The 15957-nt window shown below is 36.0% G+C and overlaps 1 protein-coding gene across 1 annotated transcript in view; it reads right to left on the reverse strand.

The window, feature by feature from the left end:
• The window catches only part of slco4a1 (solute carrier organic anion transporter family, member 4A1), a 48927-nt gene that overhangs the window by 12188 nt on the left and 20782 nt on the right, over positions 1-15957 (reverse strand). Inside the window, exons 3-8 of the mRNA XM_056450016.1 lie at positions 9958-10545; positions 8816-9188; positions 5823-5913; positions 3286-3407; positions 3080-3191; positions 461-615 (exon numbers count right to left, since the gene is read on the reverse strand). Coding sequence (XP_056305991.1) covers positions 461-615; positions 3080-3191; positions 3286-3407; positions 5823-5913; positions 8816-9188; positions 9958-10365 — 1261 coding nt within the window. The 5' untranslated portion in view covers positions 10366-10545. The remainder of the gene's footprint in view (positions 1-460; positions 616-3079; positions 3192-3285; positions 3408-5822; positions 5914-8815; positions 9189-9957; positions 10546-15957) is intronic.

Below are 15957 nucleotides of genomic sequence, written 5' to 3' on the forward strand. Positions count from 1 at the left end.
TCCAAGTGCAGCTAACACTGTATGGCTGTAAACTTGTACATGCGGCATCCGGAAGTGCAGGCTTCAAAATGCCTGTGCAGCGTTACGCGTATATAAACATTAACAAACACTTATCAGACGGACATTATCATTTTATCAAAGAAATATGCATTGTGATAATTATCGTTATCGCATTATCGGCCAGCCCTAACAGAAAGTGTAATATATAAACACAATATGTAATAGGAGAAAGCCAAATCCAAGAGCCTTTATGATAACCATGATAATCAAGGGTTTGGGATTATACTGTATGAAATGTCAGTGAATGAATTCCAAGGTTTGAGCAGTGTGAAATACAAAGTTAGATATCTCAGCATTTTGTTTAACTGGGGTTAAAAATGACCCAGTGTTGACTGTTTCAGGTGTGAAAAAGCTGTATTTTGAGCAAGAACGTGTCATTGAAATTATTTGATATTTTTACCAAACCAGGTTGCTGCCTCCGAAGCACTCAGACTAAACTGAGATTCTAGAAATTTGGGGCCAAACGTGGACATCCCAGCTATGAGAGTGGCCTCTGTAGCACCAGCAAGACACAGAAAGATGAAGGTAGGGTTCTTTAATAGAAGCAGCATTGACCTATAGAGAGAAAAGGGGGAAATTATTTCTTATTCAGTTACTACAATTATTGTGGTATTTTGATGTGCTATAGAAACACCCTTTATGTACATAACCATCAAAACCCAATGCATGAAAAGGTTCAAGACACCCTGGAGTACTTTTTTTTATTTTAACAGTTTTATGTGTGTGGAGAATCAGTTAAGACAACATTAGCACCTGTCAGCTTTCACTGTGGGGAAAACTGTATTAATTTGAACTTTTGTCAGCTAATTTTATCTTCCAGGTTTAAAATAATTTTTGGGGCAGGATCAAATTCGGTGACGTATCGCGAATCTGCGAGTGGAGTGATGATGGGTCGATTTCTCATTATTATTCATAGTGGAGTTTTCTTATCCTATGAGAAGACTCTGTATTTTTGTCAGGAGAGCTGTCCGAGAATTGAAAAATGGTGGACTTTGTCTTTTATCAGTTGAGTTTGTTACCATTCAGACACTTCGCCTATACGTGCTGCTTTGTTCGCCTATGTTTAAATTCATCCAGATTACCGGCAGTGCTAATTAGTTGAAATAGATAACTTTTAGGGCAAGAGACCTGCTGCACAGCTATCCACTGTGTCTGGATTGCTGTCCACTGTGTATCCACTGTGACTCGGAGATTCAGGAGGAGAGAAGTCCTCCTCGTTTATTGTGTTTATATCAACACGATTATCTTTATAATAATATAACAAATTGTGGTTGTGTATAAAAAATTATGAATAACACGATGAGCAGGACATGAAATTACTGTTTATTTCTTTGCATTTTAACTTTGTAAAATATAAAATCTTGGGTCTCATGGTTTGTGTCTGATTTTGTGCACCAACTGACAGTTGTTCACCTGCCTCTTTTTCCCCTGCTCTGCCGGCCTTTGAAAATAAAGGTAGGTAGACTTGAACCAAAAGAGGGGGTGTTTATGGCCCTTTAAGAACAATTTTGCTGGTTTACAAAAACTTGGGAAAAAGAAATGCACTTAAACTGTAAGTGTATCCAGTAGACATTTGAAGTGGATCAAACCTTTTACCAAAATTGTCTTAAAACTACTCAACAACATCCATTCTTGTCCAAGGACAAACTTTTAAAATTAACTTTAAATGTGGCCTATTGTTTATTCAAAACAATGCTTGCAGATAATGATAGTGTTTGTTATTTTATGATAGCAGTGTTATTCAGTATTACATTGTAATTACAGTAAGTACGCTAGTGGCCATTAAGTGATTCAATACACCAATAATCTTACGAATCTCAAGTATTATTTTTCTCAATAAATACTCTTTTTTTATTATGCTTATTTTGTTATTTTTTACAAATGGAAAGTTGGTCAAGTAATAAATATTTTAGATGGGCCTACAGCAACCTATCCTTTTTTAAAGCTGCATATTAAATTGTTCTAGAAAGCATTTTATAGTTTAAAGTGTCACATTGTGCATATTTAGTTCAATTGGCATGTTTTGGCCAATTTTTATTAAATCAATTAAAGGCACACTCCACTTAAAAAGATGAGTTTATGCAAATGAGTTTATACATACATTATATACTGTATGTATGTCAATATAGGATATTCTGGTTCTGGTTCATAATATCATTGCACCTGCTGCAGCCATGGTACAGCAGCAAAGTTCCTTCACTATTACGCTGAAATAAGAGTATAGTTCCTAGCCAGCAATGTTTCATTTTTTTGTCAGTCTTTGTACATGCATGGTGTAACTATAGAAGAATCAAGCATTTAATAGGAATATTATAAAAATTCTTTGGTCATTTATGAGTGAAATCCTAATGGTCTAATCCGATTCAGTGATCTGTGCTAATCTAAGCTAAAAGTGCTCCCCCAGATCTGGAGATGGATCAACTGAATGGATTCAAAAGTGGTAAACTCTACTTTTTAAATCTAGGAGTATCCCTTTAAATTGTTTGACCTTTAATAGATCATATACAACAGCCTCAACTGACAGCATTGATCTGTGCTATTTATAGTTAATAACGGTTGAAAGATTCTCTGGTGTGAAATGCATCGATTGTCTTTATCTGTGAAACTGAAAGAGATTTGGCTTTGAAAACCGTTCAGAGCAGTGAAAAACATCTAAAGGAGGCTTTAATGATATCTTTTGGAAACTTGTGGCTAAATGAAAAACGACAACCCAATAACTTGTACGCGGCAGTTTGATGTTTAAAAGGAAAGTGTGAGTGAAAAGTGCTAATATCCTGAATGTAAAAAAAGAAAAATCGTCAAGGGACCCATCACCCGTCTGAATTCGCTGAAGTTGGCAAACTAGAAAACTACAGTTTCAGCTCCTTCCCTTCAACCAAGCATCTAAATATAAACATGGCAGTGCTGTGCATTTTAACAGACTGCAAAATGCTTTATATACAGTAGAAAATGTAATTGAAAAACCAGCAGGGCAAGCCAATCTTAGCCCACATCCTCTTTCAGGTCATGTATTTGTTACCTGGGCATGTCTTTTACAGTTTTTCCAAACTGAGGATCAGATGCTGTGACCTGACTGCCATCCTTTAGCTGGTGAGCCTCTGAGACACGCATGGCCACATAGCGCTGAGAGCCTGCCATAGAAAGAAAGTGAAACGGTTATTGACGCTAATACTATATTGCGCTGCGGTCACTTGACTTCTTTTGATCTGGGCTTGTGGGTAGCACCTGGCAGCTGCCGTGGGTAACCCAGAATAGGCAGAGCGATAAGCAGAGCTGCCGCCCCTCCTGCCAGGAAACCAATCCACCAAGCTCCAACCCACAGCGGGTTTTCAGGTGTTAGTTCTGTCCTAAAAGAAAAAGAGAGAAAGGTGAAGCTGTGCAGAACTTGCCATGTAAATCGAATTGTCATATTTGTGTTGCTTCAATGGGTGTTTGTCTGATTCATCAGGAAAGTAATTAAGTTCTCCTAACAGGAGTAACAGCTATATTTTCCATCATTCCATTTCATTTTTACAAAACAGCAGGTTTTTAAGCAGATTATTCTTCTGATGTACAGTACAAAATGTAAACAAAAATGTTTGAAAATGAACACTGATCATAATTATAAACTTTCAGATTCCTCCTAGTTATTAAGGTTAATCTGAAGTAATGTTTGCTACTTCACTCAGTGAGCCAAAGCTGTGCAAATGGAATTTCTGAGATCAGTCTAGTTAGAGTAGTTCAATTTTCATCATTTTAATAGATTAAATCACAAGATTAATTCACAACAAGAGTAAACCCTGCTCCAGACATGCTTAATTAACAAGGTAATTCAACTGGAAATCATTTGACTTCATTGATTCAAAATAAATTTTGCTCTTCGGTTACATTTACCTAAAATATGTTTAAAAAATGTGTTTCAAATGAGTGGAAATTTGTTAAAATAAAATAGTTTTACCAATGATTAATATTTTTGAGTGTTATAAATTATCGCTTAAAGTTAAAAAGTTGTTTTTAATCTATTTAAAATGCACATTATGATGCTTAAATTTAACTTAAAAAAAATCCATGATTATTGATTTCTAATCGTCAACCATTTGGTTTTGGCTACAGTGTTAAATCAGTGGACACCTTCATCAAATACATGTGATCCTTGACCACAAATGGTTATATTTTTGTCAATAGCCAAAGTACACTTACTGGCCACTCTATTAGGTACACCTAGTACTGGGTTGGACCTACTTTTGCCTTCAGAACTGCCTTAATCTTTTGTGGCATACATTCAACAAGGTGCTAGAAATATTCCACAGAGATTTCAGTCCATATTGACATGATAGCATCATGCAGTTGCTGCAGATTTGTCGGCTGCACATCCATGATGTGAATCTCCCGTTCCACCACATCGGTAAAGGTGCTCTATTGGATTGAGTTCTGGGGACTATGGAGGCCATTTGAATACAGTGAACTCATTTTTATGTTCAAGAAACCAGTCTGAGATGATTCACGCTTTATGACATGGCGTGTAATCCGCTGGAAGTGAAAGTGGTCATTAAGGGATGGACATGGTCAGCAACAAAACTCAGATAGGCAGTGGCATTGACACAATTAGTAACAATGGGCCCAAAGTGTGCCAAGAAAATATCCCCCCACATCATTACACCACAACCACCACCAGCCTGAACCGTTGATACAAGGCAGGATGGATCCATGCTTTCCTGTTGTTGATGCCAAATTCTGACCCTACCATTCTGCATCAATAAGGCATTTGCACTCACAGAACTGTCGCTCACTGGATATTTTCTCTTTTTCGGACCATTCTCTGTAAACCCTAGAGATGGTTGTGTGTGAAAATCAATCTAGTAGATCAGCAGTTTCTGAAACTCAAATCATACTTAAATCACATTTCTTCCCCATTCTGATGCTCGGTTTGAACCGCAGCTAATTGTGTTCATCATGTCTACATGCCTAAATGCATTGTGTTGCTGCCATGTGATTGGATGATTAGAAATTTGCTTTAATGAGGATTTGGACAGGTGTACCTAAAAAGTGATATATACAAACATACAATATACAAAGAGTGTATATTGTACGGTTAAAAATTAAAGATTTTGAATATTAAAGCTGTAAAATTTCCTATTTTAAATATATAAAAACTTGAGTTTTATTTAGTTATATGCATTCCTAAAATCTTAATTTGCACAATAGGTTGCATGAAAGGTTATTTTCTCAGTATTTACATTTTCTGAACCCTCAAATTTTGTCCTATCTAACAAACCATGCATCTATAAAAAGCTTATTTATTAATCTTTTTTCAACCAAGGCTTATTGGAGATATGTGCCCATGGATACATTTTTGAGAACTATGAAATATGTACTCTGGATACCTTTTTTGTACAATATTCTGTTTTCAAAAATTTATCCCTGGGCTTGTTTTCCCAATAAGCCAGTGCTGTCTTTTTTTGGTGATGTATAAATCTCAATGTAACAAAAATTGACACTGTATGATGGTTTTGTGATCAAGGGTCACATACTGTATGACATGGTATGATATTTACTGACAAGGATCAGATAGTATCAGTCAGACCATAATGTCAATGTTTAAGTATACGCAGCTAAACTTTTGACACTTCCGAAGACCTTGTAGTTCATTCAGAAATGAAAATCCTGTCATATGTAATATTGCATACTGAGTGTGGAAAGAGGTGACTATAGGTTAATGTGCATTTAAAAGCTAGTGTTAGCTTGCTACAGTGTATATTTTTAGACTCATTAGATTGACTTACGTTTGGCCAATCTCAGTGTAAATGTTGAGAAAGAATCCACCCAGCAGGTATCCGGCTGCAGGTCCTACAATGGCAGCTGTGTAGAAGATCCCTGGGAAAACAGAAGTCAGATCTCTGAGTCACAGAAAAGTTTTCTATCAAAAGACGCAGTAAAATGCAGTTTGATTTTTCTCAGTGCCTATGTCTGGAGAGGGGGCAAGCAGGGCAATGATTGTCCTCGATGGCCTTTGAAAACTGGATGGTGGAGAGACAAACAATGGAAGGAGGTTTTATTGATGTCTGAGGTGGAAGCTAGTGGCGCTCGCTGATAACAACAAAAGAAAAATGACTAGGCGTGTCAAAGCCTGAATGGGACAAAATGGAAGGGTTCAGTGAGGATAAATATCAATTCTTGTGCAATCTGTCTTATATGCTTTATGAAAGCACTCAAGTAGTTTTTCTTTATATTGATCTAAGTGCTTCAGTACTTTTAAGATCAGCTACAAAGTCACAAACACATTCTTTGATAAAAATCAAGTCCAGTCAAGAAAAGATGAACCAACATTAGGGCCCTAATATAATGTCATTTGTTATATCATATGAATTTGAGTTGGTAAAGTGGATTCAATTTTAATGCTCTCATTTTCAATCATGGCACACCAATAAATTACCCTTTTAACCACAACTTTCTATTTACATTTTGTTAATACAAAATGAATCATCAAATGCTACAATAATCATTATTAATTATAGCTGTATTACTGTGCAATTATAAATGTGTCTCTTGTATAATTATATTATGATTGTTGTTTCTTCATATGTTTTATTTGATTATTTGTACCGCCCGTTTTTAATGTAGAATGGATTTGATCAATTTTAAAGGCTACAAAATTATTTAGGCATCACAACTTATAATGCAGAGCATGCAATTCAATTTATATTAAGTTCTGAGATTTGCCAAATATTTAATATTTGTTTTTAAATTATAAGTATAACATAAACTGATAATATTTAAAACTGATGTATAAAAAATGACAATATTGCTCTGTTATCGTGGTTCATTCACATAAATGTGAATGTAGCCATCCAGGCCTTGATGCGAACGCGGCCAAGTCTTTACAAAACTCTGATACAGATTGACTGAAATATGAACAAAACAAGACATGGATTCATTAAAGCACAAGACAGACTGCATTTGCATTTATTAATTTACTGTAGCAGATGCTTTTATGGTTTTTACGACATACAAAATAATGATAAAAGCTCTTCAAATCACCAGAGAGCAGTGATATATAGATGCCATGACAAAGCTCAGTTAGTTTATCATTTTTCTGGTCAAGCTTGGTTTTTCTTTTCATATTAGCTACGTTGCCCATTATAGTTCAGTTCAGGGATTGCAAATGCTGTTTACTCTAAGCAAATATTTTGGGAATCATAAAGAGTGATTTGTGGTAAAAGCTAATTTTTTTTTGGTTTTGTAGGTTATATATATATTGTTAAATCAAGCATCATTTTCTAGACAAGTAATAAATATTGTTAGATTTCACAAAAAAAGTCAAAATGAAGTGAGTTTGTCCTTTAAACAAGCTAAATAATCTGCCAATGAGGTGAGTAAAATATTTAAAATAAGATTGTTTTATTTGGCTTATTATTTAGCTTGTTTTAAGGAAAAACTTAATTTTATTTAAATAACAAGACAGTGTTTTTTTACTTAAAAAAGAAATCCTTTTTATAGAAATCTTTAGAAGGGCTCTATTTTAACAATCTAGGTGCAAAGTGCATGGTACAAAGCAGTAAGGGTGTGTCTAAATCTACTTTTGCTATTTTAAGAACAGAAAAAATACGCTCCATTGCATGGTCTAACAGGTTTGTGCTTATTCTCTTTATAAGTTATGGGTGTGTTTTAAGTATAAAGTGCATTAAACCAATCAGAGTCTCATCTCATATTCCCTTTAAGAGTCAGTTGTGTCGCGCTGTGGCACATTTGCTATTTACATGGTGGATTTTGTAAGTGGAAAAACTGAACACTGCACTAGCGAGAAAACAGTTAAACAGACCATCTGCAGCGAGAATAAAGAACGAGCCTCCTCCATTCGGCATCTTTAATTTCTCTTTACTTTACTTTTACACTTTACTTTGCTCCTTTACTTTTGTGAAACGGTGTTGCACGCACTCCACTGAAGACATCAATTAGCCTACATATTTAATTACGTTTGTTAAGTGCAAAGATTTGTTTCAAAACTATTTCTAAATTAATTTATAATTTCCAGCAAACAAATAAATTAACAATAATAATGGAGTGTGGTCAAAAAACACACGTCCTATTCTTATGACCCATATGGTGATGCTTATGTCTCCAAAACCCAACAGATGGACAAATCTAAACTTGTTTTTATTAAAACAAATATGAATATGCATATAATAAATAATACTTATAATAATAACAACATTATACAAATGCAAATTGTCATGAATAAACTGAAAAAGCCCCCTGAGATGAAGGCATGGAGTCAGTGGTTTTTATATTTATGTAGAAAATAATAATTTTGTAACATTTTAATTCTTTAATTTTTTTCTTACATAAAGAAAAGTAAAATATAAAAGTGTATTATTTACTTTAGACCAGCTTTTACTTGGTCAATGGTGCGGCCTATTTCAGTTCCTCAAAATAGCAACGAGCCAACAATGCGCCTTTACACACCTCCTTTTTATATAGGAACACCCATGAGTCCACATTGTGGAGCAAATGGATTTACTATTTAAACAACGTGGCACAAAACATGAAAACGAATGTTGTGCTGGTCTGAAAATAGCAGCAAATCGCCTCATACACATCTTTCGCCTTATTGCACCAGGTGTATGATAGGGCCCAAAGACTCCTAAGTAGGTAAAGCATGTTCTAAAAGTTTAAACCTAAATGTATGCACCCTAAATATAAAAATAGGCAAACTATTAAATTCATCAGCCTTTTCACAGTTTATGTTTTGATATTTTCCTAGAGTCGTCACACTCACCTATATATACTGGTGCGTAGTTTGACTTGACATTCTCATCTAGGTATGTGACCCCAAGGGTGTATAGTGGGGTTGCCCCAACGCCATGAAGAAACTGGCCCAGCATAAACACATATCGGTACGCCGAGAGCCCACCTTCCTCGCCAACGCACGTCTCTGTGTGATTTTCTGAGCACAGTCCCAGGCGCTCTGGTACTCTCACCTGATAGGCCGGTGTGGTAAAATGGGGCAAGGCAAAGACTAGAGAGCCCAGAGCCATGACAAGCACACCCCAACCCAGCCATCGAGGCTTATGACCAGTACCGCCAAAGTAGCTCACAAATGTCAGGCACAAACAAGCAGCAATGTCGTAGGAGCTTGCAATGAGTCCTGCCTGCAACAGACATGGAAAAAAAATCATCAAAATGGTGAGATGTACACTTTCAAGCTGTAGTTTAGAAAGTTAAGAGTTAATGTTTGAATACGATCAGTTCTACAATATACTGTGTGAGATTAGGCCTGAGGTGTAGTCAAAACTATCCAAATTTTCATTCAGTTTTAACAGTATGCACCCATTCAAACTAATATTACACCATTGCAATATGCCGGATGGTTTATGTGCTTCTCTGATTATGTAGCATTATGTGCTTGCATCATCATTAAAGTATATACTGCAAGGATGTATTACACTGAACAAAGATTATGATAAAGAGTTAATGTAAAATATTTCTATTTCGAAAAAAATGCTGTTCTCCCCCCCTTCCGACATTTGGTTAAAAGATATTTTGTCATTGTTCTCCACTAATACATTCTATAAACCTCCATTCTAATTTCTTTGACTTCTTGACCTCATTATCTCTCTCTCTCTCTCTCTCTCTCTCTCTCTCTCTCTCTCTCTCTCTCTCTCTCTCTCTCTCTCTATATATATATATATATATATATATGTATCAGAAAAGCAATTTACACAACTGAATCAATGCACTCTAGCACCTTCAATGGTAGGCATTTATTCTTACTTTTACAAATATTAGTACCATTTTGTTTGCATGAATTTGAAGGAATTAGTGTTTTAGTGCAATGTAACATTGTTATTTTTACCTCAACAAATTAAATACATAAAAACAGTGGTTCATCTGAATGCTTTTAGACGTCATTTAACCGACCTGGTAGCTGCGCAGGTCAAAACGTCTCTCAATTGAGGTGATGACGGTGTTGATGAAGCCGTTGATGATCATGCCCTGGAGGAAGGAGGCCACACAGAGGAAGAACAGAACCCATCGTGGGGTGTTGAATGTTTGGATACACCGCGGGGTCAGTGCTCCCCATCCACACAGATTCTCAGAGTCTGTTGGGACAAACTTCAACCCAATTGGGGGATCTGTGAGCTCCAGCCCTAGTTTGCCTGTATTGTGGAGTGGAGTGTGGGCATCTCCAGACGGGCTGCCTGAACCAGAGTCCTGGGACTCCACAGGACTGGGAGTGTCTGGACTGGGTCCCAATGGACTGTTATGTAGGACCAGAAGCTCTTGCTTGGAGCTGAAGGAAGTGTCATTGTTCAACAGGTGGGGCATGGCCCCAACAGGGGCGCTGGGACAGAATTTATGAAGGATAAGAAAACAAAACTCCTCCACTAGAAAATCTGATTATTAATTTCTTGCTGGATGATGCGTTGGCAGCCTCTGGGTGAGGAGAACTCTTTGGGGTTTCTTTACGTTTAAACTGAAGTCATTCAGATCTTGGAAAGTTTAATTCTGCAAAGAACAGAAAGCAAAATACAATGTATTAAGACATTGTTACAACATCACTGAATTCACAGTAGATTTTTGATTTATTAAAGTCGGCATGAAACAAAAATTGCAATAGACTTTTATTCCCTATTGTAATGCCTAGCTGTTTTTGTAACAAGAAAAAAATGTGGCGTGGGGATTGAATTTGTCCATTGGGAATTGACTGAATGGTTGTAATTTGATTGCTGTCCATTTGATGTAAGTGAAATCTTGTTCCTTTCTCTTTAGGATCAATTACATTCAATCAATTACATTTCTTTAAGAGACAATAGCTCTATTATGCTCTTTGATTTTTAAAACATTACACACCTTTGCACACTAGCTACAATACATGCTGCATGGAAAGCTAATATTTAAGAAATAAGAACAATAGTTTTGTTCAAGAATCATTTAAAATAATACTACTTATAATAAAAAAATGTCTTTTGTTTAAAAATTCAAATGGTATACACTCAAATATTTTTCATTTTATCCAGTGAAGTCAAGCATGATATCCAAAGATTCTAACAAACTATAATAAGGGATTAGTTCTGCATGCAATCCATGCTCCCTGAAACATTTATTTGGGACAGTCAGTTGGATTGCCAGACTCACACTGTATTCATCCTAATTACACCAGAGAGCAAATGACCTCCAGTAACCCACAGGACTGTTAAAAGATTTTGAATATTCAAAATTACATCTCAAATTACCTTCCACACACACTTACTGTAAGTTCTTCAAGTACAGTGGTTAAAAAAATGATGAGTTCATTTGTTACACTAGCAGGCTGAACTAAAAGACTTTTACCCAGTTTTTTTGGAAGTTTAGGCTGAGTAAGCATTTTTTTTTTCATTATCAATTGCAAATGAGTGGCATGTTCATTGTGAAAATACATCAAATGTTGTTATGCATTTGAGCTGTAAAAATGCTGGGGAGCAGCCATTGGTACCAATAGCCTCAAATGGCATTTCCCACAGAACTTTCCTGATTTGCCCCAATACCCCATCTCTATCCCCTCACCCCAAATGTTACGTCCTGCCCAGATTTTGTCTTATTGTAAAAGGCAAAAAATAAGGGGGAAAAAAACAAGACAAAATATATATTTTTTTTAAATAAGCAGGAGCAGGCAGTTGATGGTAAAATAAAAACTAAAAGATTAAAGCTAAAAATGTATCTGAGATCAACTGAACACCTGAGAACAAAAGCAAACCTTCGCTTCTCTCCCCCAACTCACCACATGACAGCCCTAAAACATTATTATGAGTGTGCCTCACACATGTGTAGGGATGTATTTTACTCAGAATTAAAATGTGCCCTGTAATAAAACAAAAAAGTGTCTTTAAACCAAACTATCCCTCTCTGCGAAAGCCACCAAGTAAGGCCCCATTATTTTCCAACAGTGACTATGGACAAGTCAAAGTATATAAAAACAACTACATCTAAGAATGCAGAAACTATCAATTTAACCAAATCTTAAATTAAACCTGCATTTTTGAGTGTGAGTCTGACCTGTGCATCAAATTCACAAAGAATACAAAAAATAAATTAAAAAAACTGAAGATTTGAAATCTTTCTTTGTCTGAATTTTTATTCTTCAGTTAATTTGGTTAAACCTTAAGTCTGCACTAATGTTTTTCAATTGAAGTAATTAATATAGACAATTTTATGATTGTAATTTTAAAATTCATTCATTCACTTTCCTTTGGCTTAGTCCCTTTATTCATCAGGGGTCGCCACAGTGGAATGAACCACCAACTTATTCAGCATATGTTTTAGACAGCGGATGCCCTTCCAGCTGCAACCCAGTACTAAAAACACCCATACACACTCAGACACACTCATACACTACGACAAAGGCTATAGGATACACAAGACATGTCACTCGTATAGTTTTGAATGGGGAAAAGTATAACGGTCAATATGGTGAAGCCCCACCTACTAGTACAGGACTTGTTGTGGTCAACAAACACACTGGAATCTCAGCGAAAACTTGCTTCACAGACATGCAGACATGAGAAATGTATCCAAAGCAAGCTTGAAAGCTGTGCTTTTAAATTAACCAATTTCACTTGAAAAGAAAAGCTTTCTGGTTTTATAAACTGTATGATACAAACGAGAGGTACAGTCAGTCCTATCAAATGCACGTCACATGACAGCAACTACTCAAACGCCCACAAACTTGCAAACAAAAAGTCGCTGTCATTTCTGGACAAGATTCACCATCAAGACCAAGTTGTGAATTACTTCAGAAGAGCAGCTCGGAGAACAGCCATAAATGAGGTTGGTGTCGTTATCTTGTTCCTTTTGAGTGCGAATGCACATTAGCTCAGGCAACCTGAAAATATGCCGATTTTGTTTGATTCGAACGTTTAGAAACGGTTTATGAGGCGGTTGTTGTTTAATTTTATTGGTGATTCTAAATATCTAATCATTGTAAGCTTGGCAAACAGTTTTGGAGAAGTTGATGTTTCCCCATTTAGACAGAATGCCCGAGCATACTGCCCGAGAGGCGTTTCAAAGATGGCCGCCGAGTGAAATGATTTGCCATAAAGAGACTTCGACTGCGGCCAATTTAGTTTATTCAATTAACCTGTATCGCATGTCTTTGAACAGTTGGGGTAATCTGGAGCACCCGGAGGAAACCCACGCCAACACGGGGAGAACATGTAAACTCCAAACAGAAATGCCAACAGGCCCAGTCGGGACTTAAACCTACAGCTTTCTTACTGTGAGTTTGTTACTGTGAGCCATTGTGTCACCCAAATATAAAATTGTGTATTTCTATTTTTGATGTGATGCATTCTACACTAGTAAACTTCCCAGTTCTGGTGAATTTTTCTTCAAATATCAAGTCAATTTGGCAGATTCAAATTCCACCACAATATGCTTTATTGGCGATGTATTAAAAACTTTGATTATGAAATGTGATCATCTTGTGGGATGTACAGTATGAATTTAAGAGGCAATGAAACCATATTTACAACTCACACTTTCATCACTTTCATCATTTTTGGTTATATTGTATGTGTCTGAAACTCCAATTTTATTTTTTTTGGATATTCCAAAAATGTCCAGTGACAGTCTATGCATGGAAAATTCCAATGTTGTTCAAGTGCCCTATAAACAGTGGTGCATTGTCAGTGAGATGATTTTCTTCACCTACGGAAATATGATCTGCCCAGTGAGCTATGCCATCTGTCTGAAGATGACAGAGAACTTCCCAGTGAAGCAGATATACATCCTATATAGATATACAGAATCAGCTGGATGCTTACCAGAGTGAATTGACACTTTCATTGCAATGGACTTTGTCATCCTCAAACAAAACAACATCACAACACGGGTGGAAGCAAACCCAACAAAGATGTTTGCAGGAATGCTTCAATTAACCCAGCACAGCATACATACATCTAAAGGGACTGTGCATATTAACAATATATATGCTTTATCAATGTTGAATCTTAATGTTTATGTGACCACCTCAAAAGACTCTGACTATCCAAGATTGATCTCTCAGAGATTGTTTTGAACTTCTCCAAGAGATCATGGGGTGCACTTGTAGGGATGGATTTTACTCAAGACTTAAAATGTGCCCTGCAATAAAACAACCAAAACTCTGGAATCTAAGCAAAAAAGCCCATGATAGACTTTGACACATTCTTGCCCTTTTTCCTTCACCCCTGGTATTGACAAATACTCAGGTGTGACTGGTAATAGTGGCAACCCCTGATTAATAAAGGGACTAAGCTGAAAAGAAAATAAATGAATGAAAGAAAGACTGGTAATAAGGTTTTCTTTAATATTTTTGATAACTTTTGATTAAGTCCCAACAGATAAATACATATTGGTTTATTTAGACAAAATAACCATTTATTGTTCTCCTAGGGTATTTAAAGAGAAGGAAGAAATGTCTTGAGGTCTTAAGTCTGTACCAAAGACTGGCCCATAGTGCAGAGCTTTCAAGCTCAACACTATGTATAATTTTGACTTCCATCTATTCTTAGATTTATATTTGAGCAATTGATGTTGTGCATTTACTTCTGAATTGGCTTTTATTGCTTAATTCTTTAATTGGCATGATACACTTTTATCTGGAAAAAAAGTTTTGATGCATTCTGAATTCTCCTGAAATTTGTATATCCAGTAGATTATATGGAGGCTGGTGCTACGTTGGATTGTGCGAGACTGTTTGGAGCAGTCTGCACTTCGGCTCAGAGACTATTTGATTTCTGGTTATTTAGCAAGTTGTATGGAAAAGACTAAACTAGCTACACTTAAGTACAAGTGAGCAGGAGGCCACCTGACTAATTGGGTATTAGTTGACCCTGTATCAACTTCAGAATGTCGAGATCCTGTCCGGCATTGGGTCCCTCATAAACGTATAACTGAGGAGCATGGGATCAGATATAAATCAAAACTCTAAATTGATTCATGAATGACAGATGTGACCCATTCCTAATGGGATATATGTACAGCTACTGTTTTTCAGCCAATGATGAACTTCCGGTGTGAGCTTTTCATAAGGTTTCTTTTATAGCATCGATGTTGTAATGTAATTTAAATGTAATTAGTTAAATAGACTTAAGCATCCATTTGGTTGAAATGAAAGACCGTTTAAATGCAGGCACTGTCATTAGCAGCAGGCTAGCGCAGACATTCCATTGAAAATACTGAGGTAAAATTAATTTCCATATATTAAAGACATGCCGTGGAAAAATATAATTTAATGCAGTGCTCTTTGTTTGGTCTGATATGCTCTTTATATTGTATCTCAGCCAGGCAGTGAAGATCTTTTTTCAAGAAATCAGATCTTAAACGCAGCGATTTTGTATAGGATGACAATTAATTGGAAGCCCTTGGGCTGGCTGATTGAAATTAAAAGTCTGAAGTCCATAAAAACAAATATATATAAAGTCTAATAATAAATAACACAATTATTTCCAGAAGTGCTAGAAAAGGCTTACATGCATTTAAACTTTGACCATTCATTGGATTCCGTTGTTGGACCGATAGAATAGAATCTTACACAGGTGAGTAGGTTTGACAAACCACCTGTAGAAGACATTCTTTCATCTCTCTGACACTTGCACCAGTTTTTTGCACATTTGCAAGACACATTTTTACAATCATTCCACAAACAGTTGAAGTCAGAATTATGAGCCCCCCTTTTTATTTTTTTCCCAATTTGTGTTTAACGGAGAGAAGATTTTTTTCAAAACATTTCTAAACATAATAGTTTTAATAACTCATTTCTAATAACTGATTTATTTTATCTTTGCCATGATGACAGTAAATAATATTTGACTAGATATTTTTCAAGACACTTCTATACAGCTTAAAGTGACATTTAAAGGCTTAACTAGGTTAATTAGGTTAACTAGGCAGGTTAGGGTA

The sequence above is a fragment of the Danio aesculapii genome, chromosome 23, assembly GCF_903798145.1.
Source record: "Danio aesculapii chromosome 23, fDanAes4.1, whole genome shotgun sequence".
In the NCBI taxonomy this organism is placed as follows: domain Eukaryota; kingdom Metazoa; phylum Chordata; class Actinopteri; order Cypriniformes; family Danionidae; genus Danio; species Danio aesculapii.